General features: G+C 43.6%; 1 protein-coding gene across 15 annotated transcripts in view; it reads left to right on the top strand.

The window, feature by feature from the left end:
* ARVCF (ARVCF delta catenin family member) overlaps positions 1–22435 on the top strand; it is a 248924-nt gene that overhangs the window by 215257 nt on the left and 11232 nt on the right. For all 15 annotated transcript variants that reach the window (XM_021544511.3, XM_021544512.3, XM_021544513.3 and 12 more), the window contains 6 exons: positions 14749–14876; positions 15805–15955; positions 17312–17504; positions 18671–18782; positions 19377–19467; positions 20501–20554. In XM_021544511.3, coding sequence (XP_021400186.2) covers positions 14749–14876; positions 15805–15955; positions 17312–17504; positions 18671–18782; positions 19377–19467; positions 20501–20554 — 729 coding nt within the window. The remainder of the gene's footprint in view (positions 1–14748; positions 14877–15804; positions 15956–17311; positions 17505–18670; positions 18783–19376; positions 19468–20500; positions 20555–22435) is intronic.

The raw sequence follows: 22435 nt of genomic DNA, 5'->3' as shown, positions 1-22435 counted from the left end.
CAATCCTCTACAACTGGTGAATTAGGTGACTCAGATGAGGAGAGTGAGAAAGTCCATTTGCCCACAGAACCTGAGAAAGGAGCATATATACAAAATTGAGTGTATCGGGTTGCAGCTCAAGATATGGCTTGTTTCAAATAAAATATTTTTTAACATATATACTGGTGCCAGCACAATAAACCATGGAATCATCAGAACACTTGATAATCAGCCTTTGAGGGTCTGTTTAGAACAGCTAATGATGGGGGAGAGAAAGGGGAATGAAAATCAGATAGTTGTGCGATTCTGAACTAATTGCAAATTGTGGTACTAGAGATCAGGCAAGGAGACCTTCCTTACAATGCAGCCAAGACAAGGAGGTACATGCACTTTTTCCACTTTTGCTTGAACAGTATTATAGTTAATGGAGAGCTTTAATCACAGAGTTAATTTGGAAATTAAAACAAACTGGAATGTCAAATAACCTGGGCATTTTAAATTGCAGAAGCCACTGATGCTCATTAGTTGGGCTGAACCTGCTGTTGTGTTTTGCAGAAGGGCAAAAAAAGAGAATCAAAAAATTAAGACTTCTGGTTTTGCAGCATTAATTTCCATTGAGTGTACCTGCACAGCTGCTGCAACCCTATTATCTGACTCATTACTTTGTAAACCACTGTGAGATATCTTGAATGTGAAAGCTTCTATGTAAAGCCATATTTATTTCTGTAACCCCAAGTGCTCTGCACAGGCTTAAAAGCTGCCCCCCTTTTCCACCATGACAGGGGAATTACAGGACTTAATGTGCCATATACCTCTAACTGTGGATTGAAGAAAAATGACCTTGAACTGAGAGGGAGGCATTTTACATAGTAAAGCAGTCACTTAAATTTACCTGTCAGCTAGAGGTGGGGGGAACCTTACCTCTGCATGGTTTAGAAAGCAATGTCAATCCAGCTGCTGGTTGCTCTGAACCCACTGAGAGCTTGATTGCTGACCCAGGCATTTCCAGATGATCAGTGAGAATGTTGATCAGTATGTGGTAGAAAGGAGAGCATTTTTATTTCGGTCTCACAGACCATTAGTTTCAGCCCTGAATTTTCAACGTCTTGATCACAGGGAAAATTGGAAGTCTGTAATAGCGTGAAATGTTACTTGTACAGGAATAGATCCTGGTTCAGGCAGATCTGGAAGGAGGCAATGTGGAGAGCATCCTTGCACCTCGTGCCCAGTTCATTTTTGTTTTGCACACCTTGCCATCTATTTACTAAAAATCCTGTTGCTTTTGTCAGAGATGTCTAGAGCAACTTTGTGGTGTTTTTTACCAGTAACCTCAGTAAAGAGTAAGTACCAGCACACTGGGACAGTCCACTTGAGCAGGCCAGCTCTAGATAAAAGCAAGACTGAACTCATGTGGGGAGGGAAAGAGGGTACCACTGCTGAAGTGAGTTGTTCAGTCAGAGGACATTTCAGTGGCACAGCTGGGAACAGAGATGAGATTTCCTGATTATTAAAGCAGTATCTTCCTACCTTGCTCATGCTAGCAAGCCCACTCCATCTAGAGATGTCAGTTCTTCTTGTCCTTCTCTTACAAAGCCAGGAGGAACATTTAATCTAATGACTTTTGTTTTGAGACTTCAAAATCACAACCAGCAGATCTGTAATCACGATGGAGCATATAATTGCATCTTATCCTGCTGAGAGCTTAAAAATAATGAGCAAGAAAAACATCTCCAAAGACTCATTCAGAGTGTGAGGGGGGCAAGAGGACAGTCTAGAGAAAGGATCTGCCTTACCTGGAGTGTCCCCAGTGACCTTTAAACACTCAGGAGATTGGAAGTTTACGTTCCTTGCAGATGCAGGTTTCCCTCTTCCCTTTTGGGGCTACTTTTCACATTGAGTAATAAAACTAGAGAGCACACAAGGCAACCTGCAGATGTGTGAGAGAAGAGAGAAGTGGGAAGAAAGACTGAGGTGTTGTGATCTTGGCAGTGTGTTCAGAATTTCTCAAGGAATGAGAAACTGGGGGTGTCAGGAGCATGAGACCTAATCCCATTTATTCAATTATACGAGCGCTGCTCCTGGGAGAGTATTTCAGGTTAGTGATAGTGTCCAAAATGTAAGACTTGGGGAATGCATGTGTGACTTGGATTTGGGCAGTTCTGCAAGGTTTTGCTTAATAGCTGAATTCTAACAAGCATGTCCCTTCCAAATCTAACATCCCTGTTTGCTGAAAACACTGCTGAGGTTAAACGCGTGGACAGTAAACTGCATTGGCAGTTTTCTGGGTGGCTGGATCCTACTTTCCCTAAAACACTGAAAATTTTCTGCCTGTAGTTTCACTGAAGTTTGAAGACCTATTTCTAGATCAAGCTCTGGACTCATATGGTCCATGAAAATCCATCAGGGCATTCATAACATTGCCTTACATGGAGAAATGGGTATAGGGCCTAACATGATGGAAATTTCTATACTCCTGGGGAAGTATCTCTCCTTATTTACATTTATACTGACCTTTTCAGAGTTTTCTATAGGCATGAACAACCTCCACAGTAAATGTCAGCTTCTGCTTAGAATCTTTTACATGGGTAATTTTAAGCTCAATTTTTAATTGCATAATATTATCATAAGAAAGCTGCATTGAAATTGAACACTGCTAGACAAAGTGGCTGCTGGGTTGGGATCTTTTCACTGTTTTAAAGGTGATGAAGTGGTTTCAAAGAAGCTGTCAGAGTTGCTTTGTGGTAGTGGCTGCTCTGGCTTTGTTGTAGAAGTTCTCATGATTTTTTGCTGCTTTATGAGTGCAGGGCACTGCTGTAGGGTGGTGAATATTGGGCAGGCTGCAGTTTGATGCTGTGTAATGTTCCCCTTTTCCTTTTGAAAAATGTCGCTGTGTTCCCTCTGTTCATTGCAGCAAAGTATCTCATTCGTTGCTACACACTAGGGTCCCAGTCTCTTTCTTTTTAATTTGCAAATAGATTTATTTGTGATTGTGTTTTGTGTTTAGCCAGCTAAGGCTTCAGGAAGCTACTTCTCTCCAGATCATGTTGTTACCTCACATTTTAAAGTCCAGCTTTTAAAGTTTTACAGGAAGATCTGTGTTTCCAGGAAATCTATTATTCTGAAGGCAGAGCTGGTTTTGTGTCAGTTCTGCCTGTGATTATCCAATATTTGAGCAGTGCACTGAACAGCAGGTGGGTTTACATTTAATAGAAACTTCCCTGGTTTTCCAGAAAGCTGCAGAGGATGGTTGGCAGGAAGAGTGAGACTACCTGTTCATTTAGTACTTTGATCTGGTATGTTCCAGTGTGTCCCAGTTTAAATGAGGGAGGAGCAGCAGCATCTTCTCTTGTCTCTCATCATCTGTAATTCCTGCCTGGATACAGTGCTTTGAGGATGAGTGCAGAATCTCGGTTCTTTGAAGCATTAATGTTTCTAGCTTACACTGAAATCCATGAGAATTAAGTATCCAAATATGGTACCTTTAAAAAACTAGGCTGCGAGGTCCATTTTTTTATTAGAGAAGTTAAGGAAAACCTTTTGTGCTGCTTCCACTCTAGCCTGACATTCATTTGACATTGAAAACATCAAATTCTTTTTCTTGGATGCTTGGGAGATACTTGCCTGACAGCAGCACAGTGACTGTAATTGAGACAGATTAGAGGCACTGGGCTGCCTTTGGGTGCATGTGGCAGCTTTCATGAAACAGAGAGAGGAATTGGAACACACTTTTGAGTTTGGAAGCTGGAGCAGGAACTAATTAGCAATTTCAGGACACAAACAGGATTGGAGAAAGTGTTTGGGTTGGCATACAATAAATTATTTATTAACGTGGGGGAGTCTTTCCATATGTCAGTTGCTTACAAAGTGCTTATAAAGGCAGGATTGCAGGACTTTGCTTTTAATGAACCAAACAGGCTTCGGTCCCAGTGATTAGGAACCACTGACCTTTCATTTTTGCAGGCTGAGACTGGACCTGGTAGCCTCTGCTCAGCTTGGATTCTGCTAAGCTTCCCCCAGAAAAGATTAGTTGTTTATATCCAAATATTTCTTTCTTACTAGGATGTATTTTGAGATGTTTGATGTTTCTGTGAGGGTATATCCACTGGAGAATAGAAAAATTTATTCTGCCTTATTTGAGGAATTCAAGCTTTGGAGTTCTGCGGCCCTTCACTGCCTTAAGCAGACAGTCCTCTAACCAGCAGCTGAAATTATATGAATAACCAAATACCTGTGTAATGGCTTATGACCATTTATGAAACTTTATATAAAAGTCATGATGAGCAGTGGAAGTATAGGAGGACTCGGTGAAGCATGAGTAACCCAGAAAGAAGCTTTCACTTTGGCTTCTAAGCATATTTGATTGTGCATGAGCTCTGGAAGATTTGGGGTTTTTTCTTGATGTTGTTTTTCCCTTGACACTGAAGATAAAACCCAGACGTGCTGCGAAGGGGAGAACCTGACAGGTGCCAGCCTGAGTGGAAATGCTGCCAGTCTATCCTTGCCTGTCGCAGCTCCAGCTCTGATCCACCCAAGTGCTTGTCAGGACCCTGTGGGCTTTCAAACCCAAGCAGAAGCTCCCTCAGTAGCAGGAATGTTTTGAAGCACAGTCAGTGGAAGCCCCTTAAGTACCACATCTAACAGAGTAATCTGTTTCTGTAAATTCCTGAGTAATGGGGGATGTGGGTTTGCCTTGCGGGTTGGTTTTGGTGCCATCAGCCCAGTGTGTAACAGCACAGAAGGGCTGACCACAGAACGTGCTGTGGGTCCTCCCACACCTCGGCTCCCCACAGACCTGGTGGAAGCAGCATCTGTGGAGGTCTGGAGGAGTGTGGCTGCTGTGTGCAGGCACAGCACCCTGAGCCCAGCCTGGCTCCAGGACTGCAGCCACCCCTTCCCTTGGCTGCCGGCTCTGCGGAGCCTCCTCCCACCTCTGCGCTCCAGGTGCTGCTTCCACATGGTGCTGGACCCACAGCTCTGCCCTGCAGAGCCTCTCCCCCACTCCACAGCCCCTCACCAGCTTTGGGCTACTGGGCTTCTGTGACTGGTCTCTCATAGGGGAGGGGAGGGCACTTGGTGGGACCATACCTGGCCTCATGGTCTAGCATGTTTCATACACCGTCTTGAAGACAGGAAAGAAGATACTTAGAGATCTGCAGAGGTAAAAAAGCTGTTTTCTTACCTGTTTTCTGTTTGTTTTCTACCTTTCTTGCATACCTCAGTACTGAATGTCAGAGGGCATGTAGATATTTCAGCTAAATCTGCATTACCATGTAGTGTTTTTATTTTTTCATGCAGCTGTCTGCTGGAGTGTTTCTTCCCTTTGCTATGCTTCTCTACTTGCTGGCATTTTATGACAGAAATTTTACAAAGCTGTTCAGTATCTCAACAGTTCTAAATAAAGTCAGAATCTTTTTAATAAAATAAATATGTTTAGGTGGCATCTGGAGCCAAGGACTAAAGCACGACTCCTTTTGCAGTAAGTTTTTCTCTGCAGACAGGTTTCTACTGAGCTGGGAGGAAGCTAAAAGCTCATTAGCCTCCCAGAGTAAGAGCAGCTGATTGGCATCTGGAACTGCAAAGCTGAGTTTTACAGGGGCTTGAGGCCAAAAAAGGGCAATTTGGAACACATGATCCTTGGTTAAACACACACTGAAGACCAGAGGAAAGAAAATGGTAGGCTCAGGCAGCCACAAGGTAAAGGAAGGAATCCCTTAACAGTGCTGTTGATTTTCAGTGATGACTGTAGTTCTGAGACATTTTCCTGTTACGATGCTCTTGGACTTGTTGATAAGGTAGTAACAGCAATACATTGTATTTTACTACTAGACATAGCTGTGGTGTAATTTTTTTTTAAATGGGTTTCCTTCAGAGAATTACTCTGTATCTCTCTGTTTAATAAACACATTTTATACACTAAGCTCAAACCTGCTGATGGTTGGGCTAGACAATTAGGCACCTGCACTAGTAATGGCAGTGAAAAGAGTCTCTTCAGCTGCACCACATGGCAGCTGTGATCAGAAAGCTGTGTTGTGCTTTCGAAGCTGTAGGTGAAGGTTGTTTTTGTCTGCATTTGGTTGTTTCAGTTCAAGGAAAAGTCCCAGAAAACACACATGTTCTGGCATGAATATGTGAATGCACAGTTGAAAAAACACATTTGCTTAATATGGAAAGTAATAATTTTCTTCATGTTCCCAATCTCCATTAGCTTTGCCAGCCATCTTTTTATTTATTTTGTTCTTTTGGGAAAGCTTAGCTAAATGGAAAAGGTTTGCAGTATGCTCTAAAAAGCAGTGGATTCAAGCTGTACCAAGGCAGAGAGTAAGCATGTTCAGGCCTAGAGATTCCCCTTAGGAAGGAAGGGCCACTTCCCACCTGCGTGTACCCAGATGAGGCATTCTGTAGTGACACCTCGTTACTGCATCTTTCCAGAGCTGCAGTTAGGAAGTGATCCTGGGCAATGTTATGGGTTTGGATTATTGTGGCATCCCCACATATTTTTGTCTGGAGTTTGCAGCTCTGAGATCAGTAAGGTGACAGTTCCTGAGCCTCTCCACATTTTCTACTGGTGTCACTGACCCAGGCACCAGGAGCCAGATAAGGCAGGCAGGCTGGGCAGTGTTATCCTTTCTGGAGAGGATTGTGCAGTCCTTGGAATTGCTTTCACTGGCTAAAAAGGAGGAGTGACAACAAAGAGCTGTTTGGTGACACGAGCAAGGAGACACCCCTCCGGGCATGTGGGCAGTCACCAAGCACTGCCATCTGGGTCCTTTCAGAAAGGAGAAAGAAAACCAGTCAGTCATGTAATTCTGGACCCTCGAAGAGACAGGAGCAGACATATCAGAAGCACCCATGGCCAGTAGGAACAGCAGCAGCACTGAGATCTAAAAGAATAAGCATGGGTGTTTGACCTTGTCACTGTTGTTCAAATATCCCTGTGATGTAGCAGACAGCATCTGGAAATTCAGGTTTTCCCTCCCAGGGAAACATAACGTGATCAATGACATGCTTGATATTGATCCTGTATGCATGGGCTGGGTTGGTGTCTGTTCAAGAAGTCCCCAGTGCAGTGCACATCATCACGGTGCCCAGCTCCTTTCGGTGTCAGCTGTCAGACATGTGAGCCCAGCCAGGAAGCTTCAGGAAGGAGCTTCCCTGAAGGGAGCAGGCAGGATTGCTCACATCTAGGAGCACTGCTGCTCCCTTGGCATATTGATCTGCTGTCAGTGAGATCACCAGCCTGATAACCATAATCAGTCTTTTGTTTTAAAACACTCTAGTGTTTGAGGCAAGAGTAGGGGCAACCAGTAAGAGAGACTCCTCTAGACACAGCCTTTCTCCAGGCCAGAGAGTGTTCATCCCTAGCTCAGAGCCCCGGGTGTGCCTGAGCTGCCAGAAATTCCATACCCCAGCACAGCTGGCAGTGTCACACTGTGAAACCCTGCAGAGCTGGCAGACCTTTGATGCAAATTAGTTTCGTACTCACTCACGTATGTGAGCCAGGATTTTGAACCAAGTCCCACTTTGAGATGTTGCAGTGGCCATGCAGGGCCTGGGCTGCATTCTGGGGGCTTGCAAACACCATGGTAAGCTGGTGGTGGGAAAAGAGGAGCCCCTCCTTCCAAATAGTTTGCATTTCGTATGTAGCTCACAGCCCGGAGACTCCAGTGCTTGCTTGCTCTGTGTGCAAGAGAGACGGAAAAAATTTTATATAATGTTTGATTTTTAAATACAAACTGCATTTCAAAACAGGTTTGCTTTTGGAATAATATGATTGTCCTGTTCTCTTTAAAAGAAACTGCATTCAGTTATCACTGTGCAGTAAATAAAAATAACTTTGAATTAGAGAAGCTGGTGTGAGAGCAAGTGTTAATATTTCATGTACTGTATTGAGAGTCCCCAAGGTCAGAGGCAAGTCTTCTGGGACTGAGGTAAAGGAAGCTATTTACATGAACTCCCTTGTAATCGTGTGGCCAAAGGGTTTAACATTAACTCCAATCCAAAGCATTGTTGCTTGTAACAATGGTGTTTCTCAAAAGCAGACAAAAAAACATTGCCAAAGGTGACCTAGAAATGCTTAAATGTGCTGCAGTTCACCCACGTGTCTCCTCTCCCTGCAGGAGCAGACCTTTAGCAGCTCTCCCATCCCTGCACCAGCCTGGCTGCTGGGGATTCCCTGTGCTTTGGTGACAGCCCCGTGGGACAGAGCAATCCCCTTTGGAACTGGTAGCTTGGGTAGTGCTCCAGTTATCTGCAGCACTAGTAATGGCAAAGCTGCTACTGGCAGCTTCGAGATTCTTATTAAGTATTGGTCCTCCAGAGCCTTTGCCACTGATTAGTGAGGAGAAAAGGCTGTTAATGGAACATCTCCAGTTGCCAGGAGACTCAGCTGCACATGTTTGGAAAAAGACTTTGTATTGGGCAGTGTGTCAAATGCTGTTGGGAGAAATGGTGCTTGCAGGTCCTTTGGAAAGAGAAAACTGCATTAGCTCTAAAATGTGTGGTCACAGAAAACAGAAGTGCTAGAACTCATACAAGGTCAAAGTGGGTTGTGTTTGATTGAGACACCTCTTTGTTGAATTGCATATTCTTTGGATATGAAGTGGGATGTAACCCACCTTGTACAATCACACTCTCTAAAAAGGTACTTTGATGACAGCTTGTGGAGCTTAGGAAATGTAAAGAATAATAGAAATAGCAAAAGACAGTTTGCTTTCCCAGGCAACCTTTCTTTTTCTTGCACTGCCTTGCCCTCCAACATTTCCTTTCCAGTCTGCCTTTCTGTCTTCCCTGCAGTCACCCTAGCTCCCTGTGTTGTTTTTTGCATACCTCACTCTTGGTAGTGCTGGTAACATTCCTGTTACATCCTTTGGGCTGGGGATTTGTTTGCTTCCCTTTTGGAGTAGTGTGCCTGTGCTATTGTTATTGTGGGAGATGTGATAAGCTGGGAAGAGTTTACATCATTTTAGAAAGGTCACACAGTGTGGTGTTCATTTCCTATATAGAAAACTCTTCTTAAACATTCCCTCAAGCCTGATTCGAGTCTCGTGTGTCCCACATTATTCTGGTTGTTCTTTTCAATACTGTTCAAAGGCTGTTCTGTCTGTCTTCAGAGCTGCTGCTCAGTGGTTGATGCTGCATTTGTGATTCAGTCTCTGCAGTAAGCTCAGTACCTGTCCTGACTTGTGCTGCACCTTGAAGTGAAAGCCACAGGGACTGTTCAGAACTTTCCACCCATTACTTCATTCGTTGCAGAGTTTGCTGTGCCTCTGCTGTGTGACACTCAGTATTCTGCATGTATCTGCATCGAGCTGCATTCTCGGGCAGTCATGCCAAGCGTTTGGCTCTGCTGGAGCTGTCTGCGTTCACGCTACTGCTAAGCCTTTCAATTAGAAGAATCTTGCAAGTTTATGTTGGCATTCAAGCTGCTCTGTGCTCTGGGTGCCGAAGCACAGCGTACAGATGGAAGGGAGCTGATGGATCGGGTTTTTTAGGGATCTGATTACTGTTTTTACAAAAGTAACCAGCTGCCTCCCCCAGCCTTCTATGGGGCTTTTCGTGTAGTCTGCTGTAAAACCCCGCTGTGGGGTGAGGGGTTCCTGGAAGGGGAGAGTTGAACTGCAGGACTGATCTGCTGCTGAAATGTTCTGAAAACATTTTTGTAGCAAATACTTCCTGAGCCCTGGTTTAGACCTTGCAGACAATGAGCTGCGCGGGCTGTGCTGGAGGTACCGGCCGGCTGTCAGCAGAGGGCAGGAGTCCAAGGGCTGCGGAGCTTCTCTTCCCTGCAGATTCTGAGTGGTCATTTCTTTTACTGTCATGACTGTTTACTCTCTTTTTTTTTCTTTTTCCTTTTGTTTTTGGCTTTTGGCTGGTAGCCTCCTGGTTGCCGAGGGCGACGCTTTTTCACTGCGCAGCCTGTTTCCAGGTGACCTTGCGGAGGAGGTGCGGTGCGGGCTCCTCTCGCTCCATCTGCCGGCGCTGCGAGCGCAGCTCAGGCCGAGCGCAGCGGCCGCGGAGCGCCCGGGGCCGGCACCCGCGGGGCGGGCGTGCACCCGCTGCGGTAGCGGCAGCCCAAAAGGCGTCCAGGCGCTGCTGCAGCTTCCTTCTGCCGGGAAACAAAGGGGGAAATGGGTCTGCACACAGCAGGAGTGTGCTGTCAGAGTTCACTTCAGTGATTCCACGGACACACACACAGACACAGTTTAGGAGTCGCTCAGGTTTTTTTTTACAGTGTTACCAGAGCCTTCCAGCTTCCTATGAAACTTGACAGTTGTTTTAAGCATCAGTCCAGAGGTTTCGTGTGGATAGAAGATTAAGCAGTGTATTTCTGCTCAGCAGCAGGAGATTCCTCATCAGTCCAGCATCCACATGTGTATAATTTCCCATGCCTGTGGTGGGAGAATAAATCCTAAATGGAATGGGTGGTGAAGGGGAATAGATTTGGCAGCCTTGTTCCAAAGAGAGTTGTCTGAATTTGGGATTAAGCGAGTGTATCAGAGATAGGCACCTGGTGCAGTATCTTATGTTATTGCCAGAATGTAGCTAAGTATAGGCACAGGATCAGCATTGCCAAGATGAAAGCAAATAGTTTTGTGGAGGAGATAATCCAGGAGCTGCTGCATCATTCTCAGCACGGGGACTGAGGGCTGAAGGGATGGAGATGGCTAATCAGCCCCAGCTAATTCCTCAGGTGTTTTCCATTCAGGATTCAAATTGCTGTCCGTGCTGTCACTGTTCTGTGGGCAAATAATCTACTTGCCACATCCTGGTAATGTGAACTTCACACAGAACTAGTCTTGTTTGCCAATTCTGAGCAGATCTGCTGCAGAAAAGCTCATCTTCCTATTTCTTAGAAAGATGAGACTGCAGTGTGTCGGAGATGACTCTAATATGGAAGAGAGTCCTCTATGACACATTCTTCTGGTTGTTAGCTGGGGGAATGCTTAAACACTGCAAAAGGTCTGATGCTCACAGTGACATGAGTGTCCAAGGCATTTCTCTGGAAGCCAAAAACTAATACAGTGAACTTGTTTACTTTGCTTTCTGCAGTGAAAGAAGCAATAAATTACTTATCTTCATGCTTTTCCAGGAGGAAACAGTGTAGATTGCAACTCAGCACAAATCCATAACCAATGGAAAAATCTCATTTATTCCAGGAAGATTATCTTTTTAAGGGCAGTGCTAAATCTGGGCTATAATTAAAACAGCTTTTTAAAGAAAAAAGAAAAACAGTGGATGTTTTTATTGTTTGATGTATTCTCTATCACTAATGACCCTCTTTTCTCATTTCTTCTATCCATTTTTAAATGGGTGTAAGGAGTTAGCTGTATATTGCCTAAAAGTAGCATTACCTGAAAAAATAATTAAGATGATATTGAAATTAAGGAAATCAGTTTTGAAAAGAAGCAAGTGCTTAATGGAGGTGAGACCAGCTGTCCTTCCCAGGAACGTGCTTGAAGTGCTTCATGGAAAAATGTACAAGGCCTTCATGCAACACTGGAAGGAAATTCATAATAATTCAGACAAATTGCATCCTATAAATAGCAGAGCTGGATTCATTAGGACAGGAGGCAGATGGAGAAAATCTAAAACTTGTTTGTTTCTTTTTAAGGCACTATAATGCTTATGAAAAGTGTCAGCTTGCTGTTAGAGAGGGAAAACCCTCCAGTGTAGCAGCAACTTTCTCGTTATTAGTTTCTCATCCCTGCTAATGAGCAGCCTCCATGAGGGGAATTCTTGGCACTTGGCTTGAGAAACTGCTGCTGTTTTTCCCTGGCATACCCAGGCTGACCCAGAAGAGCTGCAGTGCTGGGAGAGAGCAGGGGAGGCAGGAGGGAGGACAGAGCTATGCATGGTGAGTAGCACTCGCTGGCTCTGGGTGAGACAGATGCCAGTAGGGCAGAGGCATAAATGTAGTTGAAAAGGGGAGGGTGTGGAGTGAGGTGGGAATCATCCACCACCTGCAAAGGAGTTAGGCCCCCAAGCAGGAAGAGTACTGGTGGTTGCTAGAGAAAATGCTGTGCATTATTGAAGAGAGAAGGCGAAGGCATTTTTGAGATGCTCTTACAGTAGTAAGTAGGAAAAAGGAGATGCTTTCATGCATGGAGAGAGGTAATGACAGAGAGTGGGTGAGAGGTGCGTGACTGGAATGCAGCTGTGGCCACAGGAGGAGAGCAGAGGTGAGGGGGTTGGAGCCTCTCAGCATTCACACACAGCAAGGTGCTGAGGAAGGAAGTGTGTCCAGTCAAAAAAGGAACATACAGACTGACAGAAAGGGCACGTCACAGACTGCATTTAAATAACAGGACAGAGTAACAGTGGGGTTATTTCCAAGGGTGCCAAAATTAAAACTGAGTACTTATAAACAGAAGACTGGCTGAACAATTGCATCCTGTTGAACCACAGGCAAGACTGAGCTCAGATATAGAAGCAGAAAATGTTCTGTATTAATATTATCTGTTAATGAACCTGCCTTCATCTCTTCTGCTGATCTGATTTACATTTCAGCAAAGCTTCCTTAAAAGATAACCGTGTCAAAATTCCAGTAGACTATCCTAAGAGATTTTTAAGTATTAGTGTTCAGGAAAGGAACACCAGGCCCTTATCAGCAGTGTTTTTTCTTGAGAAGTTCTCCGGTTGCCAATTCACCTTGCAAAGTGGCAAGGGAAAAGGGTGATATGAAGGTCGTATTGGAGTCAGATAATCACAGACTTATTTAAGGAATGGAGAAAAGCTGTACAACTGTTCATGCTTCATGGCTTAAGTAATGACAGTTTTTCCTCAGCATTCAATACAGAGGGCAATGATCCCAGTGCAAGGGGAGAACACTCAAGAAGAGGGAAGTCAGTGGTATGGATTGGCAGGATGCCTTTGGGGGTTGCCATCTGTTGCAGCTTGCACATATCTGTAGGGTGTCATGTGTAGCAGGCAAGTGGTGGCATTAAAACGAGGCACAGACGTGGAGCAGGTTCAGTGTCCGGTCACTGGAGAAGGATCCGGGCGTGCTGGGATGTACATGAGAAGCTGAGCATGGAAACTATGAACCAGTACATGGATCCTCATGGATCCTCATGCATAGATTGGATTTTTGGTATGGAACAAACCTTGGCTGATGGTTTTTGCTTGCTTTCAGTACCTGCTGTACAGGCAGGGGGTTAACACAGCTTGTGTTCATTGATAGTGTTATCAGTGTTACAGGGTTTAGAGGGCTGAGTTCTGAGATCTTGACTCAAAAAGCTGTACAGCCATATGAAGGATATGGAGAAATACTTTCATTTAAAATCAAGGCTTTTATTTCAGGAAACCTTTAGCAACATGGAAGGAAAAAAATGGATAGGACAGCATTGCTTGAAGTTGTCTAAAATATGATAATCTGTGATGTGTGTATGAGAGATGAGTGATTTTGAAGAGAAAGTGCTGAAGAGAGGAAGTGATTTGTGTTTGGAGGTTTCCTGTCTTACTAGTGGAAAACTTGCTTTGAATTATGCTATAATTCTAGGACAGCATCTTGTTGTGTGAAGAATATTCTTTTCATTTGTACAAATAATAAAAATAATTTTGCTCAAAACAAGCTTGAAATTGCTTCTTTGCCCAGGCTTCTTCACACCTTTATGCTTTCTTTGATGTCATGATTTTTTAGAAATCTTCTCCTAGGTAATGCTTGCTGCATTACCTAATGCTTACTTACTGCAAACATCCCAAAGGCCACCAGACCAGCTACAATGACTGCAGAGGAGTCACGTTGACCAGAGCATGCTAGTCCTTGTGCACTAACTGAGGCAATTTACAGGTTTAGTTTTTTGTTCACATAACCTGAACAGCACTTTGATACAGTTTGTCTGGGCTGTCCTTTAAGCAGATGCTTGGCATACTCCGCCCTTATTGATGCAATGTGTCATGCTACACTTAGTGAAGGAAGATAGATAAAAATTGCTTCAAATTGTTCAGCAATTTGGAGTGATGGAGTTCTTGCCTAAGAGCCTTTTAAGATGGGTAGATGCATAAATCCTAATCCTGTGGATGAGGAAGTCGGGACACGATGGCACTGTCAGTTTTTCAGCATCACAAAAGGAAATCCTTGGCAGAGCTGGGAATAGCTCTCACTCCTGTCATGCTGAAACTGCACAGCTGATACAGTGACTCTGGGGATCTGCAGTGAACAGATGTGGCTGTCACAGTCTCCCAGTGTGGGACAATGCTAGCATATTTCTGTGCTGAATATTTGAACTAGAGTCAATGTTCCTGCTTGCCACTCAACACCTGGGGTTCTGGTCACTTTGGCATCCTGCCTCTTCCTTCCATCCCCTAGGTGTGTGCAGGAATGGCTGACAGGGTGGTGTGGCTCACTCTGGCCCTGCTCTTTGTGTCTCTAAAAGTATTGAGAGAGATTTGAACAAGGACAGGAGTGCAAGGTGAATTTGCAGCCCAGTCTAGAGATGCAAAGCATTAATTGTTGCAGGCAAAAATTGTCTCTTGTCACCTTGTCATTACCTGCATGCTATGCAGTTTATAGCATGGCACAGATTCCAGAAAGAATTGTTAACCTTAAGCAAAGTGACCTGCAACCCAGGTGAACATTTCTCTGCATGAGTTGCTGTCTCCACCATTTCCAACAACTGTGGATAGAATGTCTTGGACATGGCAGAAGCTCTTCTTTCTGTGTTGTCACAGCTTTCACTTGATTGTTCTCTTGTGTTATTAAATAGGGGTATGTGTTTATACATTGTGTTCTCTGCTTCTCTTACTTGTGTTCTCTTGCCCCACCTGCAGGCTTTGAATTACTGTACCAGCCAGATGTGGTCCGACTATACCTCTCCATCCTCACTGAAAGTCAGAACTTCAACACTCTTGAAGCTGCAGCAGGAGCTTTGCAGAACCTTAGTGCTGGCAACTGGACAGTGAGTGCAGTCTTCATTCTTTTTTGCTTCCTTTGTGCAAGGAAAGAATAAGAGCATGTCCCATTGTAGGTGCGCTGTTACTGTGTACATTTGTATCTCCTTTAAAAAGAAAGGAGGTGGGAATGTCAAGGAAATTATTTCCATTTGCTTGTTGGAGATGTTTTATGTCTTCTGAGCTGCTGATGTTTATGTAGTGGAACTATGCTCAGTGCCACCACTTCAGCCCTTAAGCATTGCTTTGTCCATTCAGAAAAGCCTAGTATTAGATAGTTATGCATTCTGAATACTTAATTTGTTGGATTGACAGTTTGCTGAGGAAACTGCACTCCAGAGTGTCCTCTAATGCCCTCTGTGAAGCATCCCCAGTGCTGGTAAGGCAGTTCTCTCAAAGATTTGCCTGATCACTTCTAGAACTGTTCAGCAAAGTGGGACTGATAGCAGCCTGAGGGTTGACAGGGTGGTGTTTCACAGCTGCCTTGAGTGCAGCTTATTTTAAATAATACAGGCTTGTTTGAAAAACAATCATGAAACAGAATAAAACCATGAAATTGGAGGAGGAGCAAGATAACAGATACTTTAGATGCTTTACTGTTTCTTCCAAGTGACCTCTTTTTTCTTAATCCAGAGGGATGTGTTTCCACACGAAGGTGTGTACAGAACAGATGCTGGCAGATGATGCTCCTTCCTTCTGTTCCTGCCCTCTTTCCCCAGAAGCTATAGCATGAACTCATGCACCCTTTCTTCCTTGGTTCTTGGTGAACTTGAATGAAGGATTAAGGCAATGGGATCAGCACGCACAACCTAAGTGGTCTTTGCAGTGAAAAAAATAGATTACAGCACTGAAGGAAATGCCAGGGGCAAGGAAAGAGCAGGTGTATGAACTCACAATAGTTAAAGTTGTTTCTTTCCCCTTGTGTGTCCCAACCAGTGGTCCACGTACATCCGTGCGACGGTGCGGAAGGAGAGGGGGCTGCCGGTGCTCGTGGAGCTGCTCCAGTCCGACTCGGACAAGGTCGTGAGGGCTGTGTCCATTGCCCTGAGAAACCTTTCCATGGATCGTCGCAATAAAGATCTCATAGGTATCTTCTGAACTTCTCGAACCAGCCTGGCATCTTGGAGACCCTTGAGAGACCTCATGTTTTCTTTCCCTTGTGCTGAGGATTTGTTCTCTGTGCAGTTTCCATCCATGAGATCTGGGGTTGCCCTGTAGCTGCCAAGTGGGGAGCTGTCAGCTGAGAATGTATTTCCAGCCCACTCAAACAAGCTGTGGCTTGAAGGAGATCTCTAACTTGGGAGTACCATTAGGTGTACACTTCAGCAGGAGAGAAGTGTGTGTAGATGTGCAGAGGGCTGGATGGGCTAAGAGGTTTCTTGTCTTTTCCTTAGCTCTGGCTGGTATGGGACTTGTGCTCATAAGATGTTGCTCCTTAGGCCTGCCTGCTACTCCAGTTAGACTGGGAATATGGCCTCTGTCAAGCTGAGCTAACCCAGGGAAGTGCAGGGAACTCTAAAGTTGTACCTTTGGTTTCTTTGCTTCCTTCTTCCTTTCTCATCATTTTGCTTGGTGGGTACTTGCAGAAGCTGGACACTAAACAACTTGGTATTCTTGAAGCTGGTGTTCAGCACTGCTCTGACTCCTATCCAAAGTGGTAAATAACATCCACCTGCCCATAAGCTGGAATCTTGAAAGATTCAGCTGAGATGAGTTTTCCTCTAGATGACTTCTGTATTTTACTAAGGTATTTGTTTAAAGTAACCTTGTCAGGCCAGGAAGTGCTGGTGACATGTTTAGAGCCATCATTGAAGTTGATACTGGCAAAAGTAAAGTGGGATTCTACCTTAATGTGTCATGTTTTCATTTTAATAGTTCAGAGGTGTAGCCAGGCAAATGGTACAGATGGATACCTGGGAATGCTAAAGTCCAGATTCCCTGTTTTTTCTCAACTACTATACATGGAGAAGGCTAACTGAACCCAGGAGGGAACACTTTCTTACCTTTGTTGGAGAAGGTTAATAAATGTATGGCTGCACACCTTGCCCCAGAAGGCCTATTACAAGGCTAAGTTGAGTAAACCATGTGCGTGTATTAGCATGAATACCTGGCATTAGCAGCTACTGGATGCTTTCTTGCCTCAGGCTTTGCAAAATATGATAGATGTTGGCTGTAAAATTCTCAGTAAAAATGCCTTTTTTCTCTCCTCAATACCTTTCAGAATCCATGATGAAGGACTTAATCTTAGCTTTATCAGCTGTCAATCGCCTTGAAATAATGAATGAATGATAAATACCCTGTGAAGTTACAGTCTTGTGGTTTAAAACACATGCATTATAATGGGTTTTTTTGATATAGCAAATACCATTGACTTCTATTATTCAGGCTGGGGAGCTAAAGTTATTATTATGGCTCCCTAATGGTATCTCTTCCCCTTATCTAGGTAGTTATGCCATGGGTGAGCTGGTAAGAAATTTGCCCAGCAGGCAGCAGAGATCTGCAAAAAACCTGGAAGAGGACACAGTGGTTGCAGTGTTGAATACCATCCATGAAATCATTACTGACAGCTCAGAAAATGCAAGGTCTCTGATCCAGACACAGGGCATTCAGAAGCTGGTAGCTATCAGCAAGTCAAGGTAAGTGACAGTTGAAAGCAAAATGCATGAGAACTCCTTGCAAACATGAAGATGTCACTATGAACAGCAGCTTTTGCTTTGTGAAAGTATTGGAGCATGCCAACCTTTCAGAGCTGTAATTTCAACAGTTAATATAACAAAGTAAAAACAGCCAGCAGCTCTAAAAGGTACTTGATGAAAAAGGTTAATTGATAAGTCACTCCAGTCGTGTTAAGACATGCTCTCTCCTTGTCAGAGTCATCTTAGTACCATACATACATTTACCAGGCAGCATTTGCAGTGAAACCATGATGTTTGGTTTTAGTTTGGAAGGCCTTTTTTCTGTGGTAGTGTTCCACTGCTGGAATGCCAGTGATGAAATCTGTTTCTTTCAAGTGAAATGGTTAATGATGTGTGGTAATTGTTCTGGCCAAAGGGCTGATGGTGGTAATTTGAAGTGACAAATTTTCTTCCATTTAAAAAATCTGTTCTGACTGCTATAGAGGAAACTTGGTTTTGTGTGGTTCATGTAGTTAGATGTTGTAGGTGTGTTTGCTGCAAACTTCTGGGAGAGTGGCTGAAGCAGCCTTCTTGGGTTGTATTATTATAAAATATGAGAGCCACGAAAAATCTAGGCCTGTTTTATGTTATAAAAGGTGTCTATGTACTGACTTAGTAAGGAATAGATAAAATTCCATTTTCAATTTAAAAACAGCTTACTTTTTTTGCTGACGGAAATTACTGTGTAAGGTATTTTAAACCATGGGAGCAGCTCCACTGAATTGTGAGGAATAAATACACATTGGGATAAAGGTTTGAAAAGTGACTTAGAACATATTTTTGGTTGGGTTTTTTTTTTCCCTGTATAAATCCAAGCAGAATGGAATCTATCTGTTCTTTTTAATGACAGCTACAAGACAGAAGTGTCACCATGGCCTCTGACCTGACCTGACAGTGCTTGTCCAGCAATACATGTGAAAACACAGAAATGTGCAAAATTCATAACATTTCGATTCCTGGTTTTTGTCAGAAAATAGCTGTAGATATTGAGAAGAATCACTGAATGATTTCACATATATCCCATTACTTATAGGTTGAAATAATAGCTGTGTGGCATATTAGGTATTAACATACAAATAGTCGGACATTGCTTGATACTTAAACTGTAATTTTATCTTGCAAATCAGCCAGTCTCCCAGAGAAACAAAAGCAGCATCTCACATTCTTCAGATGATCTGGAGCTATAAAGAACTACGAAACGCCCTTCAGAAGGATGGATGGAACAAGTCACACTTTCAGGTAAAGATCTTGAACAAGTTCTGGAAATGCCTGAGTGGAGATGTCCGTACTTAGGCCAGTCTTGCAGTCTGTGGAGCTTCGTTTTCACTTCTGTTCTTCCAGGTCAGAGCACAGTGGATTGTCTCCTACTCAGTCACAGCAGCCTGCATAGAGTTGCTGGCTGGGCTCTGCTGTGGTCTGTGGAATGTAGCTCTTTAGGGGAGTTTGCCATCCTGTACAGCACAAATGCCCCGATTTACTGGTGGAGGAATTAGCATGTTAGCATGTCTTGTCTTAGTTGTGTCTCCTTTGAAATGTTCTGTACAGCAGCCTAGGGCAGCCACCTCTGCTTGACATGCAGCCTCCTCCCCTTTCCTTGTGGAAGGCTTCTGCTCCTTTCACAGGGCAACAGTGCTGCCATTGAGAAAACAGGGAGAAAACTCCTCCATCAAATCTATGTGAAAATAAAAAGTACTCCAGTTCCATATTATCAACAGAAGGGCAGCTTAAGCACATTCCATAATCTCTCTCTGTGCTCTTGGTTCATTTATTTTTATTGTTCCGTTTCCATGAGTAGCAATATTGTGTGGTGTTTGTGTGGTTTTTGTCTTGTAGTCTGTTTCTGCAGCTCCAAAGGGCTCCAAAGGTACTGCTGGCAGGTCTGGCTATGACGACAGCACTTTGCCTCTGGTGGATAAAAGTCAAGGTCAGTTCTTATCTTTATCACTTGTCATATAGTGCTTTACTGGGTTTCTGGATTTGCTGTGACTGTGTTACAGCACAAGGGAGTAAAAGTGTATTATTCATATGTGATTTTTACCCCACAGTTTCAAAATAATCACTCCCTATTACCTGGAGATGGATAGAATTTCTTCCCCTACAAATGTACACTACTGATACTGTTTTCTCAACTTGGATGCAATGTTATCAGTTAAATCTTCCTGCAGGTGGGGTTAACCTTACCCCTACTCTTTACTGGGGTCTTTTTCTTTTTTAAATAAATGTGCCCATTTTGGCACAGCCTCTTCCTCTACCATGCAGGGCTTTTTTATTGCATATGAGCTTATTCAAGCTCCATCTAATCCTGTCTGTGCTTTTTCATGAGGCACAGCCACACTAGTGTAGCACCAGCTTTGATTTCACCATGATTGCTGTGTCTCTGAGCTTGGCTCTGGTTGGTAAGAGCAGGATTTGCCTGGTGCACTTTCTCTGATGTTACTGCAGAAACAACAGCCCCACACTGCCCTGCCTGTTTCCACCTTCCTTGGCACATTATGCAGACAGAGAATGATTTGGGTCAGCTTGCTGATGTGACAAAAAACTTATTTTCATTGTGGATTAGTTTTCTGTTGGCTCGGCAGGCTGCTGGATTGGTTGATGTGCCATGAGAAGCTGCACCCTTAGTTATTTTCCTGCTCTTTTATTCTGGAGAGACCAAAGAGAAGCTTGTTAATCATGGTAGTTAGTCCAGAGAAGAACTGTAGTTAGTGTTGGAGAGAGAAAGCCCTGTATTACAGTGCCAAAGCAGAAAACACATGGATTACACGTGCTATCTGGAGAATTTAATTCAGACTTCCCTTTCTGAATGGATAACAATTGAATAGTTTGGGAATTTTTTTTACAATCATCTCTGCATTCAGTACTTTATCGACCTCTCTGGTTTTGTGACTAATTCAAAACTACCAGATTTTGAGAAAAGCAAATGTACCTCAGGTTGTTCCAATGCTTCTGTTTTCTAGATAATGAGAAGTCTGGGAGTCGTGATATGATACCTATGGATGAACTTGGCCCAGGTAAATTCAGTCATAGATCAAATTCTCTGTCTGTTCCAATAGAGCACAGTGTCACTCACAGGAAAGTTCAACTATTTCTCTAGGAGATATTATTTCAGATGGATAAAGCTGACATTTAAAACAGAACATTACCTCACAAATATTGGTTGTCATCTTTTTTTTTTCTTTGTATACATGTGGAGTGTGCACACCAATCTCCCCCACTACTTTATGCTTATAATGGAGGTACACTGACCCAGCTTTCATTCTGCTCTTTGGTCCTGAGGCAGCTGCATTCCCTATTACAGATCTGGAAGTCTCTGGGATTCAGAAAGAGTTGAAAATCTACTTCCATGTACTGCTTGTGTTTAAATCTGTTCTGCCTTTGTTTTTGTAGGTAAAATCAAAAATAGGTTAGTGTGTGATATTCATGATTCTACTTTCCATTTACCTGTATCTAAATGAGCCTGGCTTTTCCTGTAGACTAAGAAGAGCCACTGACTGTCAGTGATGCTTTTGAGACTGATAAGCTCTGTAGTGTTAAACTTTTTAGAGTTTTTTTTTTCCTTTACCAAGGTAGATAAAGGTGCTGTGTGGTCTCTTGAGAATTTGCACCTATTTAAATGCACCTATATGAATGCCTCCAGAGCAAACAGTTTGGTACACTGCTATTAGTGACTGTGACTGAATAAAATAGAAACTTAGAGCCAAGAAAAAGCCAAGCATGTTCAGAAAGTAAAAGAACAGGTATCTATTACCTTTTGTATTCTTGGAAAAATGAGATGCCACCTGCCTTGAATCAACTGTCCATATGTATTTTGCCTTAGGGAACACTGAAACATTTGTTCTCACAATGGAAGGAAATCTCTTCAGAGAGGATTGCCTGGCAGGAATAGCTGTGTGCTGGCAGGTGCTGCAGAATGGGCAGTGCTGCTTGTTTATAGTCTCAGTATTAATTGCTGCCTTATGCTCTCAGGAGTTACTGGTACAGCCCTGAGTACAAAACAAAATGCAAATTTACAGCATATGTACAGCATCAGGCAGATTCTCTAGGCCATGCTGTTCTCCAGTCTTTTTATCAGATTTAGAAGATGAGATCTGTCAAGTTTTCCTGATCCCAGCTTTTGAGTGCTTTTTACTTCCAATATGACTATGACTTCGTGCTATTTCAGAGGTCAGCTGAAAAGAGACTAACTTAATTTATCCAGTTTACTATCCTTAATTCCAGGGAACTGGAATAACAGCATTTCATCTCTTTTCTTCAGGATCTTCCAAATGCTGCATGTTTTTTCTCTTTTGGGCATATTAATCTGAGAAGGCTGCTCTAGACTATATTTTCAGATTTTGACTTCATAATGGACTTTTGTGTTCTGGAATTTTTGTTCTTTTTCCTCTCTGGAATGAACTTGGTCCTTCCAGCCCAATGTTCATCCCCTGCAGAGTACATACATACGAGACTGATGGTTCCAGAGCATCCCCACCTTCTGCCCCTCCTCTGTGGGCTTTTCTCACCAGTGTTTGGACTGTCCTGGTGCCAGGGCTTTTCCTATTGACCCACATTGGCTCTGCTTCAAGATCACAAAAAGAAAGCTGCTGTTGCTGTTTCAGCTTCTTTCCTAATGGTGTAGGGGTCATCCTTCTCAACAGAGGAAATCACTCTGCTGTCATTGGGGAGGCAGCAGGATACGTTCCCCATCAGCTAGCAGCAGTCAGACCCCTGCTGTGTGGGGCATGGAACAGCCTGGGTAGGGTGTGGATGTGCTGGGAGATGAAGAAACCCCATATTAGAATTCACCATGGGATGATCAGTCTGTCAGGCATCCCCAGCTCCAGGCAGGCTGGAGAGCAGCAGTGCCACTGTCACCGTGTGCCTGGGGCCCTGCCCCAGAGCTGTCTGCAGGG

This window comes from Lonchura striata, chromosome 18 (assembly GCF_046129695.1).
Source record: "Lonchura striata isolate bLonStr1 chromosome 18, bLonStr1.mat, whole genome shotgun sequence".
In the NCBI taxonomy this organism is placed as follows: domain Eukaryota; kingdom Metazoa; phylum Chordata; class Aves; order Passeriformes; family Estrildidae; genus Lonchura; species Lonchura striata.
This window is presented reverse-complemented; position numbering and strand designations above follow the sequence as displayed.